This window comes from Betta splendens, chromosome 7 (assembly GCF_900634795.4).
Source record: "Betta splendens chromosome 7, fBetSpl5.4, whole genome shotgun sequence".
Lineage (NCBI taxonomy): Eukaryota > Metazoa > Chordata > Actinopteri > Anabantiformes > Osphronemidae > Betta > Betta splendens.
The window spans coordinates 12,588,602-12,608,810 of NC_040887.2; the positions used below are offsets into that span (position 1 = coordinate 12,588,602).

The 20,209-nt window shown below is 49.8% G+C and overlaps 1 protein-coding gene across 3 annotated transcripts in view; it reads left to right on the forward strand.

Moving 5' to 3' along the window:
- LOC114859090 (plexin-A1-like) overlaps nucleotides 1-20,209 on the forward strand; it is a 143,693-nt gene that overhangs the window by 35,391 nt on the left and 88,093 nt on the right. For all 3 annotated transcript variants that reach the window (XM_029156983.3, XM_029156980.3, XM_029156981.3), the window contains exon 3: nucleotides 110-292. In XM_029156983.3, the coding sequence (XP_029012816.1) occupies nucleotides 110-292 (183 nt within the window). The remainder of the gene's footprint in view (nucleotides 1-109; nucleotides 293-20,209) is intronic.

Sequence of the window (20,209 nt, forward strand, 5' to 3'; positions counted from 1 at the left end):
TGCTAAATGCTAGACAAAATGAAAGCATGCTGATTCATGCTGATTTCATAAGGGATTTAGGACGCACTAACATAGTCACGCCTCTCTCCTCTTTCCCTTCCCGCCACAGCCGCTGCAGATAGACGACAACTTCTGTGGCCAGGACTTCAACCAGCCTCTCGGTGGCACCACGGCCATCGAGGGCATCCCGCTGTACGTGGACAAGGACGACGGCATGACGTCCGTGGCGGCCTACGACTACCGTGGGAACACGGTGGCGTTCGCCGGCACCCGCGGCGGACGCTTGAAGAAGGTAGGTGTCCCCCGGCGCCGGTCTGTTGCGGTTGAACCCGTTGGGCTCATTTGATGTATTGCAGCCATTCGTCAATGTCTGGAAAGACACTGAGGCAGAGTTGAAGTTTGGAGAGCGGCAGCAATGGGCAAGCGTGAGAGTCTAAGAGATGCTATAGCGATCGCTAGGCAACCGAGTCTGAGCCATTCACCTCGTTCCTGCCATGCAGCGGTCAATAGCTTCCCAAAGACGTCCAGCTACGGACCAACGCCCAGAGCGCCTGACGTGGGCGCTCCATCTGGTCCGGGTTCCGGACCGGGGCTGCTGCGGGCGGTGCTTGCTGGCGAGCGGCGCACAGGCGGCCGTGATTGACGGCTGCCGGAGCACAACAAAGCACGGGGCCCTGCTGTGCGCGCGGCCGCGCCACGGTCCAGTCGCCGCGCCCACGCCGCTCTGATGAGTCACGTTGCATTTACACTGTGCGCCCTCCAGATTCCTCAGCTCTGTCTGAGTGAGCGTCAGCGGGACGTGCTAATAAAACGGAGGCGGGCCCCGGGTGCAGCACAGAGGGAGTCAGAGGACGGGCTGCTGACGTGTAGGTGTCAGATACCAGAGGACATCTTCAGCGCTTTTGTGCAGCCTGCAGACAAATATCTATATTTATTAGCAAGTGGTGCGTTCTTATGGTCATTTAGAGCTTTTAAAACCTCCAAATACATATAAGTTGCACTTATACTACTGAATGCAGCAGCTGTGGAGATGCAAATTGTCACCTGCAATGCAAGGTTGCGTCCTTAGGGTGATGTATGGAGAGGTGCCCAGACAAGCCGGAGCTGTGTGGGCTGTATCTTGCTAAGTGTTGTTTAGTCTAGTCAGAGGATTGTCAAGAGCCAGAGAGGGTTGCTGAGTGGCTGCAAGGTGGACCAAGATGATTTTGTATGTGTTTCCTGAGTGCTTCAGGTAAAAAAAGACTCCCAGTGTGTGTGTGTGTGTGTGTGTGTGTGTGTGTGTGTGTGTGTGTCCACAGCAGGTGCTCATTCCTGCAATAGGCGCGTCGCTGGCATCCTGGTACACACGCAGCGCGCGGCCCCGTTGTGCGCACGCCTGTGGGTTTACAGTGTGCGCGTGTGCAGACGTCACGGAGCGCGTGTCAATCAGCCGCTCCGGCGTCTGCCGTCTGACTGAGCTCCCGCTTTATTCCACCCCGGTCCCCAGCAGGACTCCTCCCCACGAGCGCCTCCGTGTCGGCGCTCTGGAGATCGCATGAAACTGTCACCGGAGGAGAAAATAATTAGCATGAATACATACATAATGCAAAATACACAAAGAAGCTAAGTTGTTTCATGCACGTAGGTATTCCCTAAAGTTGAGCTCTTTTAAGTCAACTTGTCTTTTTTTTTTTTTAAGGTGCTGTCTTATTTCAAATGGCGCCGTCTTTCTGCTTACAAGGCATTTTCTGTCACATTCTACCAAGCTCAACACAAACGCTTTAAAATATTCACCCGCTGCCGTTCCACGCGACTGTGACAGCTTGAGCTTCAGACCCGCGCGCCTCCGCAGCCGCGACAGGCTTCCGCCGCGCCGCCTCCCGTCGCCGGCGTTCTGCTAAGTCGGCTGAAACCCGGCCCGCCAGTCCTTGGGCCTGACCCCCGGGCGGCGGCGGCGCGCGAGGCCCAGGCGGATGATTTGTGTGTGGGATCAGCAGATCCCGGATGACACCCCCGCCGATCGGAATCCCATTTCCCCCTCCGTCTTCCTGCGCTCGGGGGTGGGGGGCGAAGGTGGAGGCCGCCAGCATCCTCACACCGATCAATGCAGATGCTGCAGTAACGCGCAGTCATCTGTGAGAGCAGGGAAATAGCAAGACGGGACCCCAATTACTATAAATCAACAGTGAATCAAGCTATTGCCAGTTTATGAGGCTTTAAGGTTTGATGGCGCATGGTGAGTCCTTCCTCTGACACAGAAGGTGATTAGTTTCAGCTTTAAATGAGGTTTTTCCAAATAAATTGGAGATAAACACTTAGATGGCTCCACTCCTTTTGTATAAAGCCGAATTTGTGAGGAGGTAAAACTAAGGGAACAGGGATGAGACCGGAGGAAAAGGCAGCGAGCGTGAGGCAGATGGAGAGAGATGGTTGCAGGCCGTGCGGTTTTATTGCTATTCATTTGGAGTTAAACTGTGGCTCCTTGGCCTAATGAAATGTAAAGCAGCAGCGTATTGATGTCCACGCGCGCACGCTCATTAAAATTCCTACAATGTGACTTTTGCTAAATGCGTGTTTGCCTACGTGGACGCGTCTCGGCTGCTAGACTCACTCTATTGATCGATCTATGAATATATAATCACCAGTGTAAACCTTAAACCCGGCCAGTCTATTGGATGTGTGTGTGTGTGTGTGTGTGTGTGTGTGTGTGTGTGTGTGTGTGTGTGTGTGTGTGTGTGTGTGTACATGTGAGGCTCCATGACTATTCGGTGGCTAATGACACGGCCTCTGTGTGAAGGGAACCCACCTCCTAACACTCCCCTGTCGGTCGCCCTTGTAGATTCTTGCCCTTCTGTCTTGTAACTCATATCAAATTAGCACCCTATTGGTAAATTCTGACTGTATTTATTGATTTTATCTGGCACAGAGGGGAACAGCCGATTAAGGCTGCCCTGTCAAAATAAGAGTCACGTCAGGGCTCTGTTAGAATGCGACGCACCCATTTGTGTAGCACAGCAGAATTACAAGGTTCAACATACAAAATTCATTGTTTCCTGCTCCTCAATTGCCATAATTGTCCATTATGAAAGAATAATACAAACAGATACGTTTTAAATTTGTTATGTTGGTCACTTGGAACTTGGATCACCTTGGATGTACTGTAAGACATTTTAAATAACAATATTAACACAAGAGTTCATAGACTGCACTGTATGTACAATTATATTAAAAACAACATTTCAGGATGTCAGACTTTGGGACTTTCGGAGTTGATGGTTGATGGATTGAGGGAGAATCCAGAGTTACAAGATGAACGACCTGAGACGGAGGCGGTTCAGTGTATGATATGAAGAGAATATAGGACAGAACAGTAGAGTTTAGAGTGTAGGAGACAGTCGGGCCCCACGTCTTTGCACGAGGTGGTTTAGAAGCAGTGAGACTCATCTTTGCTCAGCGCTTCGACGTCACACACGGTTACGTGTTCCTTTAAACGCCACAGAGTGCGTCTCCGTGGACTGGGCTGCTGATTTTCTCGCATGAAATTGGGTCTTTTGTGCTGTTTGTTAAAAACACTGTTAAAGAAACAACCTCAGATCTGGATGAAAACCTGGAAATCCTTTCATTGCCCCCCCCTCCTTTGTCTACCTGTGAGAACAAGGCTCACTCGCCGCATCAGGTGAGATGAAAAGAAACCCCCGGCGGCCGCAAGTATTTCCGCATTTCAGAGAGAAAGCGACGCAAGACAGAAGAGGGAGAAAGACACGGAGGTGTAGTCAGAGTGGCGTAAAGGTGTGTGTGTGTGTGTGGGGGGGGTCATGTCATTTCATCATTTTCCTGCTAGCAGCAAATCCAATTACGTTTCCCTTTCCTTTCTATCTTGGAAGATGGCCTGAGTGACAGGCCTGATTGGAGAACGGCGCTGCTGAGGTAACGACGGCTTGACTGACACGACTCCCGCACTTCACTGCCTTCCAGACAAGGAGACAAGTGAAAGCAAGCAGTTAGACTGGAGGGGGGGGGGGGGGGGGGGGGGGGGTCTCTCAGAGGCGCTGAGGTGGACCTGGAGTTCACCTGTGCTGAGCCTTTGGTCACGTCCCACCCACTCAGTCATGAGCTAGTCACTCTACAGTATGTAGAGTTGTATGAATGACCCCAACCAGTCGAGGCAGATGGACGCCCACCCTGTTACTGGTTCTGCTGGAGAATCTCTCCATTAAAGGGAGTTGGGAATAATTTCTGGTCCTCGAGGCTCCTCTGTTTGAGATGACCGTGCAGAGCTCAGCTTTCCCAGCTTAGCAGTAAAACTATCCGTCAGAGTGATTAAGCCTAATCAGGAAACATGGGATGGGAAGTAATTTAGCATGTGAATGCTAATTAGCGCCGGCGCTTAGACTGGCAGACGATGATTGAAGCGGCGCGGCGGCTGCTCAGCCTGGTTAAATGGCAGAACCACCGGGCCGGTGGCGATGATTGATAATCTGGAGTTGGGCTGCTGTCTGCTCCGTCGTGTGTGTGCGCGATTGTGTGCGCCGCCGCTCCTCCGCTCTCCGGTGCAAACTTATAATGAGCAGATGAGCGCAACACCTGAACACCATAATCCCATCTTTATTACATTATCTGGAAATTAGTTGAATAATGTCCTATTACTTTCCCAGATTCCCCCCTTTTTGAGGCCCTCATCCTCTACGTATGCAGAAAACACACATGTTCTTTAGGAGCCTGTTGAGAGCTGGTGTTTGAGTGAATCACCCCCCCTCACCCTCTCACACTCGTGTCACCTTCAGCTCTGTGAACTCCTCCCTCGGGAATCGCCCGCCTCATCTGCGTGCATGTGTGCGAGCGGTCCTCCTCTCGTTTTTCCCACCGCCTCCACCCATTAGTACATGAGTGCGCGTCTCCCTGCCAGTGCGGCGCTGTCCGTCAAGCCTTTCGCAACACGGATGAACCGATATATGAGGGCTGAAGAACAAGCTCCTACTAAAGACATACTGCAGTTTAAATGATCGGTTGTGGACTTCATTTTACCACATGTAGATATTTGGGAGAGCGGTGTGTTGGACACTGCATAGTGTGTTTGCAGGTTTGCTTGGGATGAATATAGCAGTGATAGTCTGTGCATTCACTCATCATTCACTCGCCTCATCAGTATTAATACTTCTTCTGGAGGTACTTACAGTAATTCCTTCTTTTTACTGAAGAGAATCCAGTGGGCATCAGCGTTGGGGCCATACCCTACATTAGCGTTCACATGCTCACGTGCACTTGAACTCCCCAGCCGTCAGGCATTAAAGCGGGAGACAAATGGACAGTGGGCCTGACACAAGTGGAGTGAAAGCCTCCGCATCAGGTGAGACGGATACAGAAATAGTCGAGCAGAGAGATCCGAGTTCCAGCAGCAGGATCTCTGTCTCCTCCGGGACTCGGGCTGATACAATACTGTTCTGCACCACTTATTAGAAGCAGCCGCTGCTAATGCGCCATTGTGGTTGTAGGTTCAATTCCCAGGCGGGCTATCGCTTCGTACGTATTACCCCCAGTGTCCTTGAGCAGGGCATTATCTCGGCCGTCCCCACGGAGCGCTCCGGCTCGCCGTTAATGGCCGGGCGATGCGCATGGAGAGCGAGATGGGTGTATTAGTGAGCTAATGAATCTTTGATAAGTGGGAAGGCTTTGCGCGCGTCAGGAGACAAAAGGGAAGATCACAGCTAAACCCATCAGCCGCGCGAGAGAGGACTGTGGCTTTGCTCTGACATTGGCGAGGAGCGAGGCGACGCTCTTCTAGGCTGTAGTGTGTGCAGTGAATCCGGCTGAAACAAGGACATCAGCTGTTCAGTCCTACTGTACTCTCATTAATTACGTGCAGCACATAAATGCTATTAGCGCTGACAATAATATTAATGCGCAAATTGGATTGGCGCCAGTGGTAGCATTTGATTCTTAAGCTTTTTTCTCCGTTTTCGAGGGGTTCCCCCTCTGCAGGGTATGAACGCAGCTTTTTTTATGATGGGGAATCACGCCCCCGGCTCTCCCTGTGACTCCAGAGGTCCGGCGTCCTCACCGCGGGGGGCGCGTTCGGCCCCGGGACAGAGTCGGGACGTCCCGCCGTCGGGCCGCGCGCCTCCGTGGGCCCAGACGCACAACAGACGCGCGCACATATGCGGACGCTCAGCAACAGGCAGCGATGCAGCCAGACAGCTGTTGTGTTGATGACCAGCGTCAGGTGCCAGTGGCCTGATTGGAGCTGGCTCACCCCGCGCCACAACATGTGTCCGCTCAGATACGGGAGGCGCGACCGCGTCTGGCACGCATCTGGAGAACGACTGGAATGCCGGCAGCTGTGTGTGTGTATGTGTGTGTGTGTGTGTGTGTGTGTGTGTGTGTGTTTGTGACGCTCACCTTGGTAACAGTGTACGAGGATCCGGGTGAAGCCTTTAATAAAGGGGCTGCCTTCACTGGTGCATTAGACTGCAGAGACTCTATTCTCCATATGTTTGAGTGTGCATATATTGGTCAGTGAGAGCAACTGACCCTTAGATTACAGAGAATCTCTCGCTCCCTGCGTGAATGTGTGTGTCGGTGCTGTGTGTGCGGTAGGCAGCAGTGTGTGTTGGAACATAACGTCAGCTTCCTGCGTGCAGAATGGAAGCCGCCCACCTGATGCCAGGGCAGCTGCCACACAAACAGCCCACGAAACACACGCGGATTTTTATTTATTTCTTTTTTTTTTGGGTTCGAGTGTGTGTTTGCTGCAGAGGGGGAAGAGAAGGGGGCAGCTGCAGTCTAAAGCCTTCATCAACTGTTCCCCTAGCCTGCCCCATCTGTCTGTTCATTAATACACACACACACACTCTAATTCATACGCGTGGTCCTTCTGTTGTCTTTGCACACACACATGGTGTACTTTACACTCAATGAGGTCTGTCACGACAATGACATTCATTCTCTGATGTCTTATGTGAGGAAGCCATGTGTGTCATGTGCTTGATGACACCACCGAACACCCTCCGCGCCGTTTCGGCCTAATAAAACGTGCAATTAGGGTGGAAGCGGCTGCGGGGTTCATTAATGGAGCGGCCATGCGTGCGCTGAGCGTCAGAGGTCGTGTACAGACAGGTGACGCGGGATGATCCTTTAAAATGTCCTCACAGGGAAGACGTCCTATGAATGTCCACTGTTCAACCTCCTTCACTCTCCCGTCCCTTCACTTCATCCGTGGCTGCTTTTGCTCAGTCATTGTTCTAACCTTGGCTCCTTCCTCGCATTGGAGTCCGACTCCTGGCAGCCCGACACAAGGGCCTGTGTGTTAATGAGAGAGCGGGAGGCGCTGGGAGTCGGCGCGGGTCAAGGATGCATAATGAAATCGAAAATAAGAAGGTTGCGAGTGGGACACGGAGCGCGTCAGAGTCAGAGCATTGTCCTTGATGATGTTTATGATATTGATTGGCTGCTCTCCAGAAGCTTCCTGATTTCTGATTTGGACACTTGTGAACATTGTGATTGCGGCGAGAGCATCTAATGTCTCGAGTGGCCCCTGCAATCAAGGACAATGACCCTTCACTCTATGTATACTTTGTCTCGCTCGCCCGCACCTTTTCCTCTCTCACTTGAGCACCCAAAGTTATAACATGAAAGAGTTTGTCTGCAGTTGTGCTTTTATATATTTTGTATGTTTTACCTTTGCGTTTATTTATTTCTGTCTCCCTTTTCTTTATGCTGCTCTCGCTCCCTTTCTCACTAAGAACTGATCTGGAGCACAGGCAAATATCCAGATTTATATTTTTGAGGGGTTTGTTGGCTGCGTGCCTGTTGGACACGCTACAAAGAAAGTTTGTGAGTGACTGTTTTTGTCGCGGATGAAAGAGCAAAACAGATAAAAATGCATTAAGACAGACAGATAAGCACCACTAGAAAAGCTATGGAACCGATGCGCAGGTGGATAGAGGGGGAACGGAAGAGGACAAAGACCTAAGCAGAGCTTGTGTTGAGCCATCTGCCGTGTGTGTGTGTGTGTGTGTGTGTGTGTGTGTGTGTGTATGTGTGTGTGTGTGCGTGTGTGCGTGTGTGTGTGTGTGTGTGTGTGTGTGTGTGTGTGTGTGTGTGCGTGTGTGTGTGCGTGTGCGTGTGCGTGTTGGCTTCCATTGTATCTCGATACAGTGGAGAGATTGACTTAGATCACCAAGACGGATATGAAAGTCACACTCTAGGACACGCTCCAAGTACCAGCGTACAACACATGCAGCTGAAAGACGGGCTATCGCTGCGCGCACACACACACGCACACGCGCACACACGCGCGTGCTCCAAGGTCTCCTCTCTAATTGAAGTGTGCAGTGACTTGGCAGGCTGCCTGCCGCTTCAGAGTCATGGAGGGACAATAGAAGAAGAGGATGACACATGGAAACGAGTGAAGAGAAAAGAGGGAGGGATGGATGAGTTGTAGAAGCAGAGGTGGGGGAGAAATGACAGAGAATAAACTGGGGAAGAATGGAAATGAGCTGATGATGGAGGGAATTAGACAGTAACAGCAGAACTAATGCGGTTAGTCTTTCCCCAGAGGACAATAATGAAACAATATTACATTCCTCACACTACTTCATATTTTTGAAGTCGTCCTTCTAAATGGCTCACATACACTGTGACGAGGACCTTTGCTTTAAGCTTTTAGTTAATCATCAGCTGAGTGTGCATCATCTAGTAGTAGGACACGCAAGCCCCTCCCAGGTAAAACCGCGAGCTGAACCTCATTGAGGCTGAGCTCAGTGAGCTATTTACTGGAGCTTTAATGATATTTGCATTGTGCAGTAACTTGGGGCTGACGGCCGCTGATCAGGCTGCGCGTTTGCAGTCCTTGCTTCATCATCAGTGATGATGATGCCGCATCCCTGCAAACTGACGAAACGCGCGCCGCGCCGCGTGTTGAGGTTCGACAGAGTTGTCATTGTGAAAGGGAGGGAAATTTTCCAAGCAAATTGCAGCACTCAACTGCTAAGTGTTTTTAAAACGACGTAATTGGCTCCGCGAGCGGCGCGCGCCGGCTCCAGACGCGGCCGCGCTGACAAGCTGGACAAATAGCGAGAGAAACAAAGTTCCCTTTGTCTTCTTCACGTCGCATCGCGCTCACCTGCCACAAACCGCCGCGTGTGTTATCAGCGCCGGCCCAAACGGGCCCAGAGTCCCAGAGGAGCCGGGGCGGAATGAAAACCATGATCTGTGATTGGTTCCTGGGCTCGAGCCCAAAGGTTCCACAAACAGGCGTTCATTGTGTTCGACCAACGTAGCGAGAGCGAAGTTTGATGCCTGCAGCGCCAGTCGCATTGTCCCCATTGATCTCATGCTCCCCAACACTTTCTGCGTGTGTGTGTGTGTGTGTGTGTGTGACATGTTGTGCGTGAAGCTCTTTGCGTTCACGTTAAACGCTTTCGATGCACGGGCTAAAAATAAGCGCCTCTGAACCAGGACCGGCATCTGATGAGCCAGAACAGTGAGGTTAAGACGTCAGATTACAGCAGATTACAATGCACCGGGGGACGGCTGAATGGGAGATTACGGCGGCGAGATGAGGCAGAGAATAATGGAGGGCCGGTGGAGAGGGAGAGGGCTTAAAGCACGCGTGTGCCCGCTTTGCTGATATGAAGTTCCACTTGTGAAAGTTGAGCTTCGCGTGTGTGTAAACGCCGCTTGGTTAAAGCAGGAGGGACTCTGTGCCCACGCTGTATGTTTATTCTGCTTCGGGCCAGTGTGCGTTGACATTGTGCACTCTGACCCCAGTGTCTGGACAATAAATCTGTGGGCTCGTCACGGCAGCGGTAAATGGACAATGGGACCTTTGAGGCCGCTGACCAGGGGGCAGCGGACCACACAGAAGCACCACAACACACGACCTGCTCCCACTGTTGGTGAAGCGAGCCCTCAAAGTGGCCTGGTGGAGGTGGGTCTCTGCGAAGAGGCCTTTTCTGACACTAAGTCCCTTTCTGAGAGCATCCAGCAGAGACTTGCCATCCGGAGCGTAACATTACTGTAATTTATGGTGAATTAAACAATGGTAGAATTAGGCATTTGGCATTTTCCTTTAGGGAGCCTGGTGCTCGTGCAGGGACCCTAATGATGCATCAAGGGTGCACTTAGAAAATCACTGGACAGGAAATAGTAGCACTCTAATCAGATTAGCACCTGATTCAGCCTCGGTGCAGAACACTAAGGCTGTTTTGTGTTCAGGTACTGGAGCCGATGGCACATATTCCTAAGTGTGGAAAAAAAAAAAAAAAAAAAACCACGGTGAATGAGGAAGAGAAATGAAGGAGGTTGAGTCAGATGAACAGACTGATAGACCGGGCAGGAGATGCGGAGGAGGCAGCGGAGACGGGCGGGAGGCGGGGGAGAGATTAGAGATGAGAGGCCTCTCCACATCCTCCTGTATCAGTCCAAAGCGCCCGCACGGCAGCCAAGAGCTTCACTGTGGCTCTCCTCCTCTTCGCTGCCTTTGTCTGTCCTCCTCTGTCTGCCAGACAGATGACAGAATGTGGAGAGAGGGATTAGGGAGGGAAGGATGCAGCGAGACAGAGGGAGAACAGATTTTTGGGCAGGATGAGAGCGCTAACTTTGCTTTCTCGGCTTCGCGTGCACGTTGGCGCGCGTGGATGTGCATAATAGGAGTGTGCAGGTGTGTGGACACCTGAGCAGAACAAGCACCATGGTGCTTTGGCTCTGCCTGTAGAATAAATGGACTGTAAAAGCCGTTGTGTCATATATTAAGAGTGTATTTCATCCGCTAATAACCTAATAAATGACAAATGTAACTGAATGGTATCATCACATGCCATCATAATAACCTCATTTACTGTGCTGGTTTCTCACTTTAGTGTCACGTCTCGTATTCTGTTGATATCACATTTTGTGAAGAAGAGCTGCAGTCGGGCGGAAAAAAACCAGAGTCATTCTCCAACCACCTTCATGATATTGATTATCTAGGCTCAGTGAAGGCAGGTAGTGTAATCCAGAGAGGAGCCAGACCAGAGCTGGCTTCAGGTGACGGCTTGTGTTTGTTGGTGTTACTGTATTCATGTGTGTGTGTGTGTGTGTGTGTGTGTGTGTGTGTGTGTGTGTGTGTGTGTGTGTTGCACCACTGCACCATTGTGATTCAGAATAGCTTAAGGACAAAAACTTTTATACTGAACAACCCTTCCCCTTCTTTGTAAGTGTTTATTATCTGTTTAGACAGCATAGCATAACAACAGAGGAAATGGTGCTTCGACTACTTGGCATCAAGCGGATTGGAGCCCATGGGGGACAGCAATGTGTGTGTATATATATATATATATATATATATATATATATATATATATATATAGGGAGAGAGAGAGAGAAAGAGAGAGAGAGAGAGAGAGAGAGAGAGAGAGCTTTTTTTGTTTTTTTTGCTCCATATTGTTTATTTGGCTTGAACCAGCAATCTGCAGTGCTGCTCCCAGGTCAGCCATTGTGAGTTGTTTACTTCTGCGAAGGAAAAAAGGAGCACTTTGAAACATTTCTAAATTGTCAGTCAGCCGCAGGGCGAAAGCCTGTAGAGTGGGTTCAAAAGGCAAAAAGCTTCACTTTTGGAGCTCGCAGTGAGCTGGGAAGAGCAAGGTCAAAGGTCAACAAAGAGGAAGTTTAATAAAGAACGAGAGGGAGGGTGGGATGGGGCGGAGTGGTGGAGTTTGATTGATTGTTTCCTGTCTGCTTTCCCCTGTTTCTCATCGTTTTCTGCTTTGTCGCTCCTCTGGCCACTTAATCGTCTCGGACGGTCGCTTCTGCCACCTCAGGGTTTCACACACGAGAAGGAGTCTTGAACTGAACCGAGGGCCACACTAAACTGATTTAGTCTGTAAAACATGCCATATGTGATCATAATAACAGCTTGTAGAGTTTATAAAAGAGTCTAGTGAAAATGTATTTACTTATCAGTGTGTGTGTGTGTGTGTGTGTGTGTGTGTGTGTGTGTGTGTGTGTGTGTGTGTGTGTGTGTGTGTGTGTGTGTGTGTGTGTGTGTGTGTGTGTGGGACAATCCATGTTTCCTTCGCCTTTATGTCTCGTCTGGGATAAAGCGACTTTCAACCCATTTCTTTGTTTAACCTTCTAATTGGTGGATGTCTAGCAGCAGTGCATAGTTATGCCATCACATCTCTAACCCCCCCCCCCCACACACACACACACACACCACAGAGCCTGTGACAAATGAACAAAAAGACAAAAAAATAAATCAATCAAATTATCAGCTTCATTTAATTACCCACCAGACACAATAATGGTGCTAAATCCAGATTTGTCTGCACTCGAGAGCGAGCGAAGGCGAGACAATTCAGCCTGTGACTCTCTCACTCTCGCGCCTCTGTCTCGTTCCCTTGCAGCGGGGAGTCTTTTTTGTTTCTCTTTTGAAGGCATTGCAGCAGAGTGAAGTGATGACAGCTTATCGGATTAGGGATCACTGGATAATAAATACCCTTGTTTGATTTCTCCACCCATATTCCTTAAACATGATTACTGCTTACTGTTACCGCCAACATCACATTACAGCACGCTCCACGGCAGCACAGACATTTGCATAATGTTTATAGAGATGGTGAGAAGCGATGCCTGCAGAGGGGATGGATGCTGAGGGATGCATTGAGTCGTCCGCCCCGTCTCCCCCGTCTCCCCTTCTCCTCATCGCTTGTGTTGCTGTTCTCTCTTGACCTTGTTACCGTGTTACGTGGAACCACTTGGGGCTGGTGTCTCCTCCACAGCAGGGTTCTATGGTGCATAGTGTCTGCACCTCAAAGATGATTTATGGGGCTTGGAAATATCTGCATATATGCATTTTTAAGCCTTGAAGTTAATTTTGAAGTTTTGGATGAAGGTTCAGGTTAAAAACTCTGATGCTGATCTCCAAAGTTGGTATTTCCCATTAGGTGAGATATCATTTATCATCATCATCATCATCATCATCATCATCATCATCATCATCATCATCATCATCATCATCATCATCATCATCATCATCATCATCATCATCATCGGGTGCGCTGGTTCGTTTTTATCGTGTCTGGGCCGTATCTGCTGTGCACCAGTCCAGTCTGAGGCCAAGCGGAGTCACAGGGGCCTTTATCAGGCCGAGCCCAGCGCCAACAGAGCGATCAGTGTCTCCGCTCGGCCGCGGTGACGATCAGCAGACGGCGTGGCCCCCTCTGTGAGCCACATTCAAGCCTTGGCCAAACCGTGTCGGCACATTCTGAGCCCGACCCCGCGCTGAACCTCTGCGAGCGTCACAGGCGGCCTTTTAGCATTCGCTAATTACAGCTGGGACGCTAGCTGCCCGCCACGGGGAGGAAGACTCCGAGGGTCATCATCTGTGGAGAAACAGCAGCTCGTCTGTTGTAGAGCGAAGCCTCCGGTACGTGTTGCACGGTCCTGATGCCAGTGCAGCGGGTTTAATGGACTTATGGGTGAAATTGGGAGAGACAGGTGAGTATTAAAGTGCATCGTCTCCAGGGAAACAAGGTGCCCGCAGTAATTCAGCGGTTGCACCGTGTGTTGTTGTGACGTCCACCGTCTTGGGCTTGAACTCACAAAAGTTGTGCGTGTGTGTGTGTGGCCAGAAACACCAGGCTGCTGCCTCTGGTGACGTCTACTTTATGTACACGTCTGAATCCCTGTTCTCACCTATTTACCGTGGGACTGTTTTTTTTTTTTCGTGTCAGCACTTTTCCCATCATTAATGGTCCAAACACCTGAGTGAGCCCAGGTTTGTGTGTGTTTCTTGACTTTGCATCAGTTTTCATGTGAAATTTCCCTTTTTTTTGTGTTATTGCCCGTTCACCACAGCTCAGCAAGAAAAGGGTGTCAGCAAAACACGAAGAAGGAACTTTGTTCTCAAAGACTGCAAATCTGAGAGATACAGTAGTCAGTGGACTGATCTAACTCAGACTGCTGAATCCTCACATTAACTTGGAGCCAAACTTCGGAATGCATTCCTGCTCATAACTGGGACTGTGGGTTTCGTCCCTCATTATGTGGAGTTTTAGTGTGTTCACGAGAAATAATTACAAGGACCTAAAACTATCTGAATGCACGTGCCGGTATGTGAGGAACTCAGGTTTGTGTGCGTCATTTGCCTTCTGAAGAAAGGGCGATCAACACTTTCAGATTGAATCTCCCATGTGAACATATACTGTAGTAAATAAAAAATAAAATATTATGCGCACTTTAAAAGTCTAAACATGACAGATTACTTTTCAGGACGAATACATCTTTAATAATAGTTCAGTAGATGTTTGCTCCAGCCTGAAGTGCTGTTTGTGTTGTTGCCATCTAACATTTCATAGCTTGTGTCCTACTCCGCTGGAATCTAATGTGATTGGGCTTTCACTTGGAGGCGATGCATAAATCTTTCGCAGAACATTTCCTATTAAATCCATTTAAGGAAGTTCAGATGAGTGAACAGTGAGGGAAACAGGGCTATTTGGCCGATATTGTCCATGCGTGTGTGTGTGCGTGCGTGTGTGTTTGTGTTTGGCGGACGTGAACTTATCAACCCTGTCGCTAACACGATTACCCTCCAGCCATGTGGCCTTTGAGTTAACACACACACACACAGGCGCAGGCCGGGCCGGGCCGGGCCGGGCCGCGCCGCCTGCTACCGCCAGGGTCCTGGCTGGAAGAGCCCACGCGAAGCGACAGAGCCCGAATATCACTGCAGGGTTCCCGCGTCGACGCTAGCAGATGCAACATTAATTCGATCAGCCGCGGAAAGTCACCGAGCGGCTGCGGGGCGGGGCCGGTGGCGCCGGGTTCGGGTTCGGGGGACCGGGGGGACGGCAGCTCGTCACTGGGTTCTTAGGAGGCTCGGGAAGTGAGAAACAGAAAAGACTGTGTAATGAAAATGTATGTCTGCAACCAAGAACGTTGAAAATAACCTGCGATACTTCTGCCTCAATACAAAACAGCCGGTGCCTTTACGTACTTTCCTCCTGACTCACTCATTAAGGTGATGATCAGCCTCTACCTTTTTTGGCACCTTGGACTGTTTTTTTCTATTCTATAGCCATCATGGTGATTTTTTTATTTTAATAAATAACATTAATTTAATATTTGCTGTGCGTCTGTTGAGCAGACAAGCTGCTCCGTGTCCAGCTAAGCTGGGACTCAACACAGCGCGTTTGTGCTCGTATCACTTATGTGCAAAGGATCGGGGCGGATTTGTTCATGCTAAGGAAAAGTGCTTGGACTGTTGTTTATCCTGGGTGACATTTTGGAGGGACGAGTGATTTGTGGCCGTGTTTGGAGGCTGTTGTGTAGCGGTGCGGCGGAGTCGTGACTTCTAGAAGCGTGCCTGCGCCGGGCCGTACCTCTTGAGCAGCAGCGGCGTGCTGTGTTCTCTAATCCCCCTTCATCCTTTTGCTGTCATTTGAAGTGAGAAGTGCTGCACTGTGCAATCTGGCTGACATTAAGCACATCCTGCCATTCAAGCCCGCTTCTTTACCTACTTGACTAGTAGCTTACTGTGACACAATCTGTCTCCTGCTTTGCTTTTTCTTTCTTTTGAACCTGTCCATCGGTTCAGTTTGCTGAACCCAGGTTCCACTGTATTTTCCGACAGTTACTGGAGGCCACTGAGCCGATTCAGGGTTTAATGCCTTGCTAAAGGGCGTAAGTTACTGTGAATTGACTACTTAAGGTATTTGTTATTGAGTCTGAGGAACCATGGAGTTGCTGTGTCCCACGTCTAACAGAGCAATTATATTGTGAATGTACTGGATGTTGTGCGTTTTCTACTGTGCTGCTGCAGACTGCGCTTGTGCTTGACAGGCTGTAGGCCTTTGCTTAATCTGATGTTTTAATTAGGATCATTCTGTCGTTATGTTTTAGAAAGTGGCATCTTCCTGAAAGCAAAAGCTCGTCACGCTGATTGGGAGTTGAATGTGAGTCAAAGTGAGTCATGTGTGACGGGAGTCACGGCTCGGCCAGCGTCCCTTCGTGTTCTGGCCGTGTTTTTACCCAATCTGTGAGGGATTTGGACGGGGCCGCGGGGGGGTGGGGGTTGGGGTGGGTGGGGGGGCAGGGAGTGGGCCAAGTCAACATGTGCCGGGGCAACAGAAGGTGTGTGTGTTCCTCTGGGTTTGTGCACGTGCGTGTGTGCGGTTGCATGTGTACAGGCGCTAATCTGCTGCAGGGGGGGGTCCACCAGGATTAGTATAATCAGGGGTTAGCAAAGACCTCCTCCCACACCCCACTGAGTTTTACCTCCTTATCCCATCATCCCTCTGCTGCTCGACCCTCCATCCACCTCCTCATTCCTCCCGTCACCCTCCTCATCTCCCGATCCCCTCTCTCATCCTCGTATCCTTCCCCAAATCGCTTTACTAGCCCTCAGTTCCCCAGTCTCACCCCCTGACCCCCCCCCCCCCCCCCCACACACACACACACCCACCCTTATCATTACCTTCTACATTGTAAGCATTTAGCTCAGCCGCCTGGAATTACAAGCTGCTCCGCTGGTGGAGATACCCGGCGTCAGCGCTGAGAAAAAAAAGTCCGATATCCCCGCGAACGCTGGCCAGCTATGTGAGAGCAAAGTGCCCGGAAAAGCAATTTGGAGTGAGGAAGGTATCAGGGTGCGCAGCTGCAGCGCAGGCTCGACGTATGGAGGGCTTTAAAGGCGCTGACATCCGAACAACGGCTACAATCACAACAGAAACGCAGACAAACGCGGCGCTGCATACAAATGTGTGCTCGCTGGAGCTCCGCGTTATTCATTTGCACCCGGTGTCAGGGAAGATTAACCCTTTGGACTCTGGCCCATAAGTGAACAACACCGTGTGATGCCGACAAGCAGGGTGACAGATCGTCACGAAAGAAGTGGGACTAAAAAGGAAACAAACTATGTTCTACAGTTTGTAAGTGGTCAGTTTAATACTTAAAGTCAAGATACTGAACCTGTTTAAATTTAAAGCATTATGTGCAGGTGTGGCTGTTGTTTCAGTAAATGTGGTGTGCTTCTGTTGGGATGTGCCTCCGTTGCATCATAAAGGCAACAACGACTTCTCAGATTGATGAATGTGAAGACGAGACGGGACCGACGTGGGAAACAGTCGCAGAGTGTGTAGCGCGGGCGCTTTGGATGCTTCTGCTTTTTAAATTCCGCATCACCCTCGCGTTCCCCGTCGTCTGACTGCATATATCTCCTTAAACGCTCCACTTTATCCCGTCCTCGCATCCATTTATCTTCCTCCCTCCGTCGCGCGTCCCCGCGTTTCAGCAGCCTCTCCGTACAGTAACTCCTCGTCTACTTCCCCTCACCCCCTCCAAAAGGTCGTTACACGCAGCCTGTTTTCAGATTCAAACAGAAGGACGATGAGGTGCGCCGTATCTGCCAGCGTCCCGGTTCGTCCAACACACACGCGCGTGCATATGTCAGCGTAGACACAACATGCGCAGATGGATGGGTCACAGGAGCAGACGCGAGAATCAATAGACGCGTTAAGGGAAGAGACGGAAGGAAGGGCGGGTTTGAAAAGCGTGAGAGGACAGAAGGGCTTATGAAACCGGGGAGGAGGCGGCGCAGGTCTCAAGTAAAACAGCCGAGGAAGGAACAATCCAAGGCTTTAGAGTTTCAAAGAGGACGGGAGGGAGGTCTCGTTTGGGTTCCTAGATTTATTTATTTGTCTTTCTCCGGGGGGGGGGGGGGGGGGGGGACTTGGCAGCGAGTGACGCCAGCGACTCGTCGAATACAGATGAGTTTCAATTCGCCGGCATCAAAAGGACAGAAAGGGCCGTCGCTGGTTTTTAAGGCCGGGAACAAAATAGTGAAGGTGGCCTCTGTCGGTGGGACAAATTGAGATTCCACGGTCGCACAAGTCCCCTGTGTTGCTCATTGTGCCGGGTTTCTGGCCCAGTTGCGCTGTTTTACTTCGTTTTGTTGAACCTTGTGATTTCTAAGGAAGCTGCGACCCGTCTGGTGTCAAGGCGGACAAAGTGGGAAGGATGCTGGTTGATTTATAAGCTTTGGTTTGCTGTATTTATAGTTTTGGCATTATTAAATGTGAGGCAGGAGAACGCTAACGCCAGCCGTCACTCTCCCTGTCTCCGTCACCTCCCCTCCCCTCCCCTTTATTGGTTTGCGTGCGAAACCGCTTCTTTGAGAGGGTCACGACCCGCCGTGATGTGTGTATGCGTTGGTGTGAAGCCCTGGCGTTTTCACATGCAGATCAGCCGCGTAGGCCTCTGCACACAGGCTTTCACACAGACCCGCTATGGTCCCCAACTTCTCCACAAAAGCCACTTGTCCAAGGTGGCGTGCCGACCGGTCACCAGCTCCTTTCTGGGCGCACAATGCCGACGGGTCGCTGCGGCTGTTGACTCGGCCGACGGCCGGAGTGTCCTGTTCTGAGCCTTTGTGCGTTTGTGAAGCAGCGGCGGTTTTTGTGTTCTCCTGTGTGTTTTTTAGTTAATTCCACTGCAAAAGAAGCAGCTCCCTCGCCGGAATAGTAATTTATTTACTGTAGGAACAACAAGGCTGTCACGTTTCCAACTATTTCAAATTCAACCATCTTCTGCCATGTTGCACAGTTGGTGTGTTTAACTCCGCGAGGAACAGCCGAACACGTGACATCATTGCATTAATCACGTAATAATCACTCAAACACCAAATCAACAAAAGCTCAACTGGGAGATCTTGACTCCCAATGGGGTCATAAAGTAACTTGCTTGTTTAATATGCAAACCCATAAACTAAAATTTGACTTTCTGTATTAAAGCTTCTTCAGTGATGCCAAAAGCTGCCTCTTACTTCTAGGAGTTGCCTAGCAACCTGAGCTCACTGACCATTAGCGCATCTTCCTGTATGTTTGTGCATGTGGATATTTGTGTTGCCAGTTTTTGTACATGATTGCTGGTGTGCAACGGTTTTATTGCATCGTACCAACAGGGGCACATGATAACCGACACTAAAGGGGTTCACACTGGTAATTACAGGAAAAATATACATAGAAAGCCTTGAATTATTAATGTGAATGGAAAGATAAAAGCATAAATGTGTCTTTCTATTGGTGTCATTCAATTCTGCGCCATTACCAGCGCTAATGACAAAAACAAGCCCTGGAGTCTTATGAAAAATTCAGAAATCAGTAGAAACAGAAACGATTATCTCGCATCTTTAACAAGAAAAATGCTATAATGAAATGTAACGGCGACGTCAGCGCAGAATGGAGCACGTTTCGACGTCGTCCTAATTCAAAATACTGTCCCGAGCGCTGTGAGCGCCTTTCTCCTCTCTTCTCATTAAAGCTCTGCGCCCGAGCCGTCCTTCCACAGGCGTAATTGAAAGTGGGGAGAAAGGCAAATGTTGCTTTAATCTCATTTGCAGACGAACAATGGGCCCGGGACTGTGCTAAATTCATAAAAGTGGCTTTAATGCCGGGAAATTTAATGAGGTAATTTGTGGAGCGAGATGGTGGAAGTGTCCGGAACACATTCACCTGGACGGAAGAGAAACCTTTACACTGTACGAGCCTTTAAAGAAAGGCACTTTTATTTAACTTGTTAGAAGTTGCTTGTTATAAAAGTAAAAATAAATGTAGATGTTTTGCATCAAAACACAATTACCATCTTTTCCTGCACTACACACATCTGTCAGCGTTGACAGGATCTGGGTTTGAGTGTGTGTTAGTCTGAAAGCTGGAGATGCCGCAGCAGCACTTTTCTAGCACGGCGACGGATTAATAGTGACAACTGTGATGCCGTCTTGTTATTGGCAATTTCTCCCACTGTCTGAAAGCGAAGTTCAAATTGCCGTGAAATCATTTAATCTCTGAAGCCGTGCGGCGATGGTTCTGACAACGAACCGGGTGAGAGGCCGGAGTTTGGAAGTGTGAACGACCAGCTGACAGTAAACGATTAGGTCCATTTCCATAAAACTGCTCTTTTTATTTATGTGTTCAGTTCAACTTAAAGTGAAGAGGACGGCGTTTAAGTCTGTAGGGTGCAACTAACGAGACCTCGTGAATTACCACTTAAATACCCTGAGATTGGGTGCTTTATTGATATGTGCCTCCTCCAGCTTAAAAAAATAATTTTGTTTTATCATCATAGTTTAATTTTCAGGACGCGTGTGATAATCGTCCCTTGACACGAAGCCTGGATGTTGTTGCGCTCACGAATGGCTCCGAAATGTAACGTTTTAAGACCCATCGGAACCTTAAATGTGACTCGCCGACAGTAC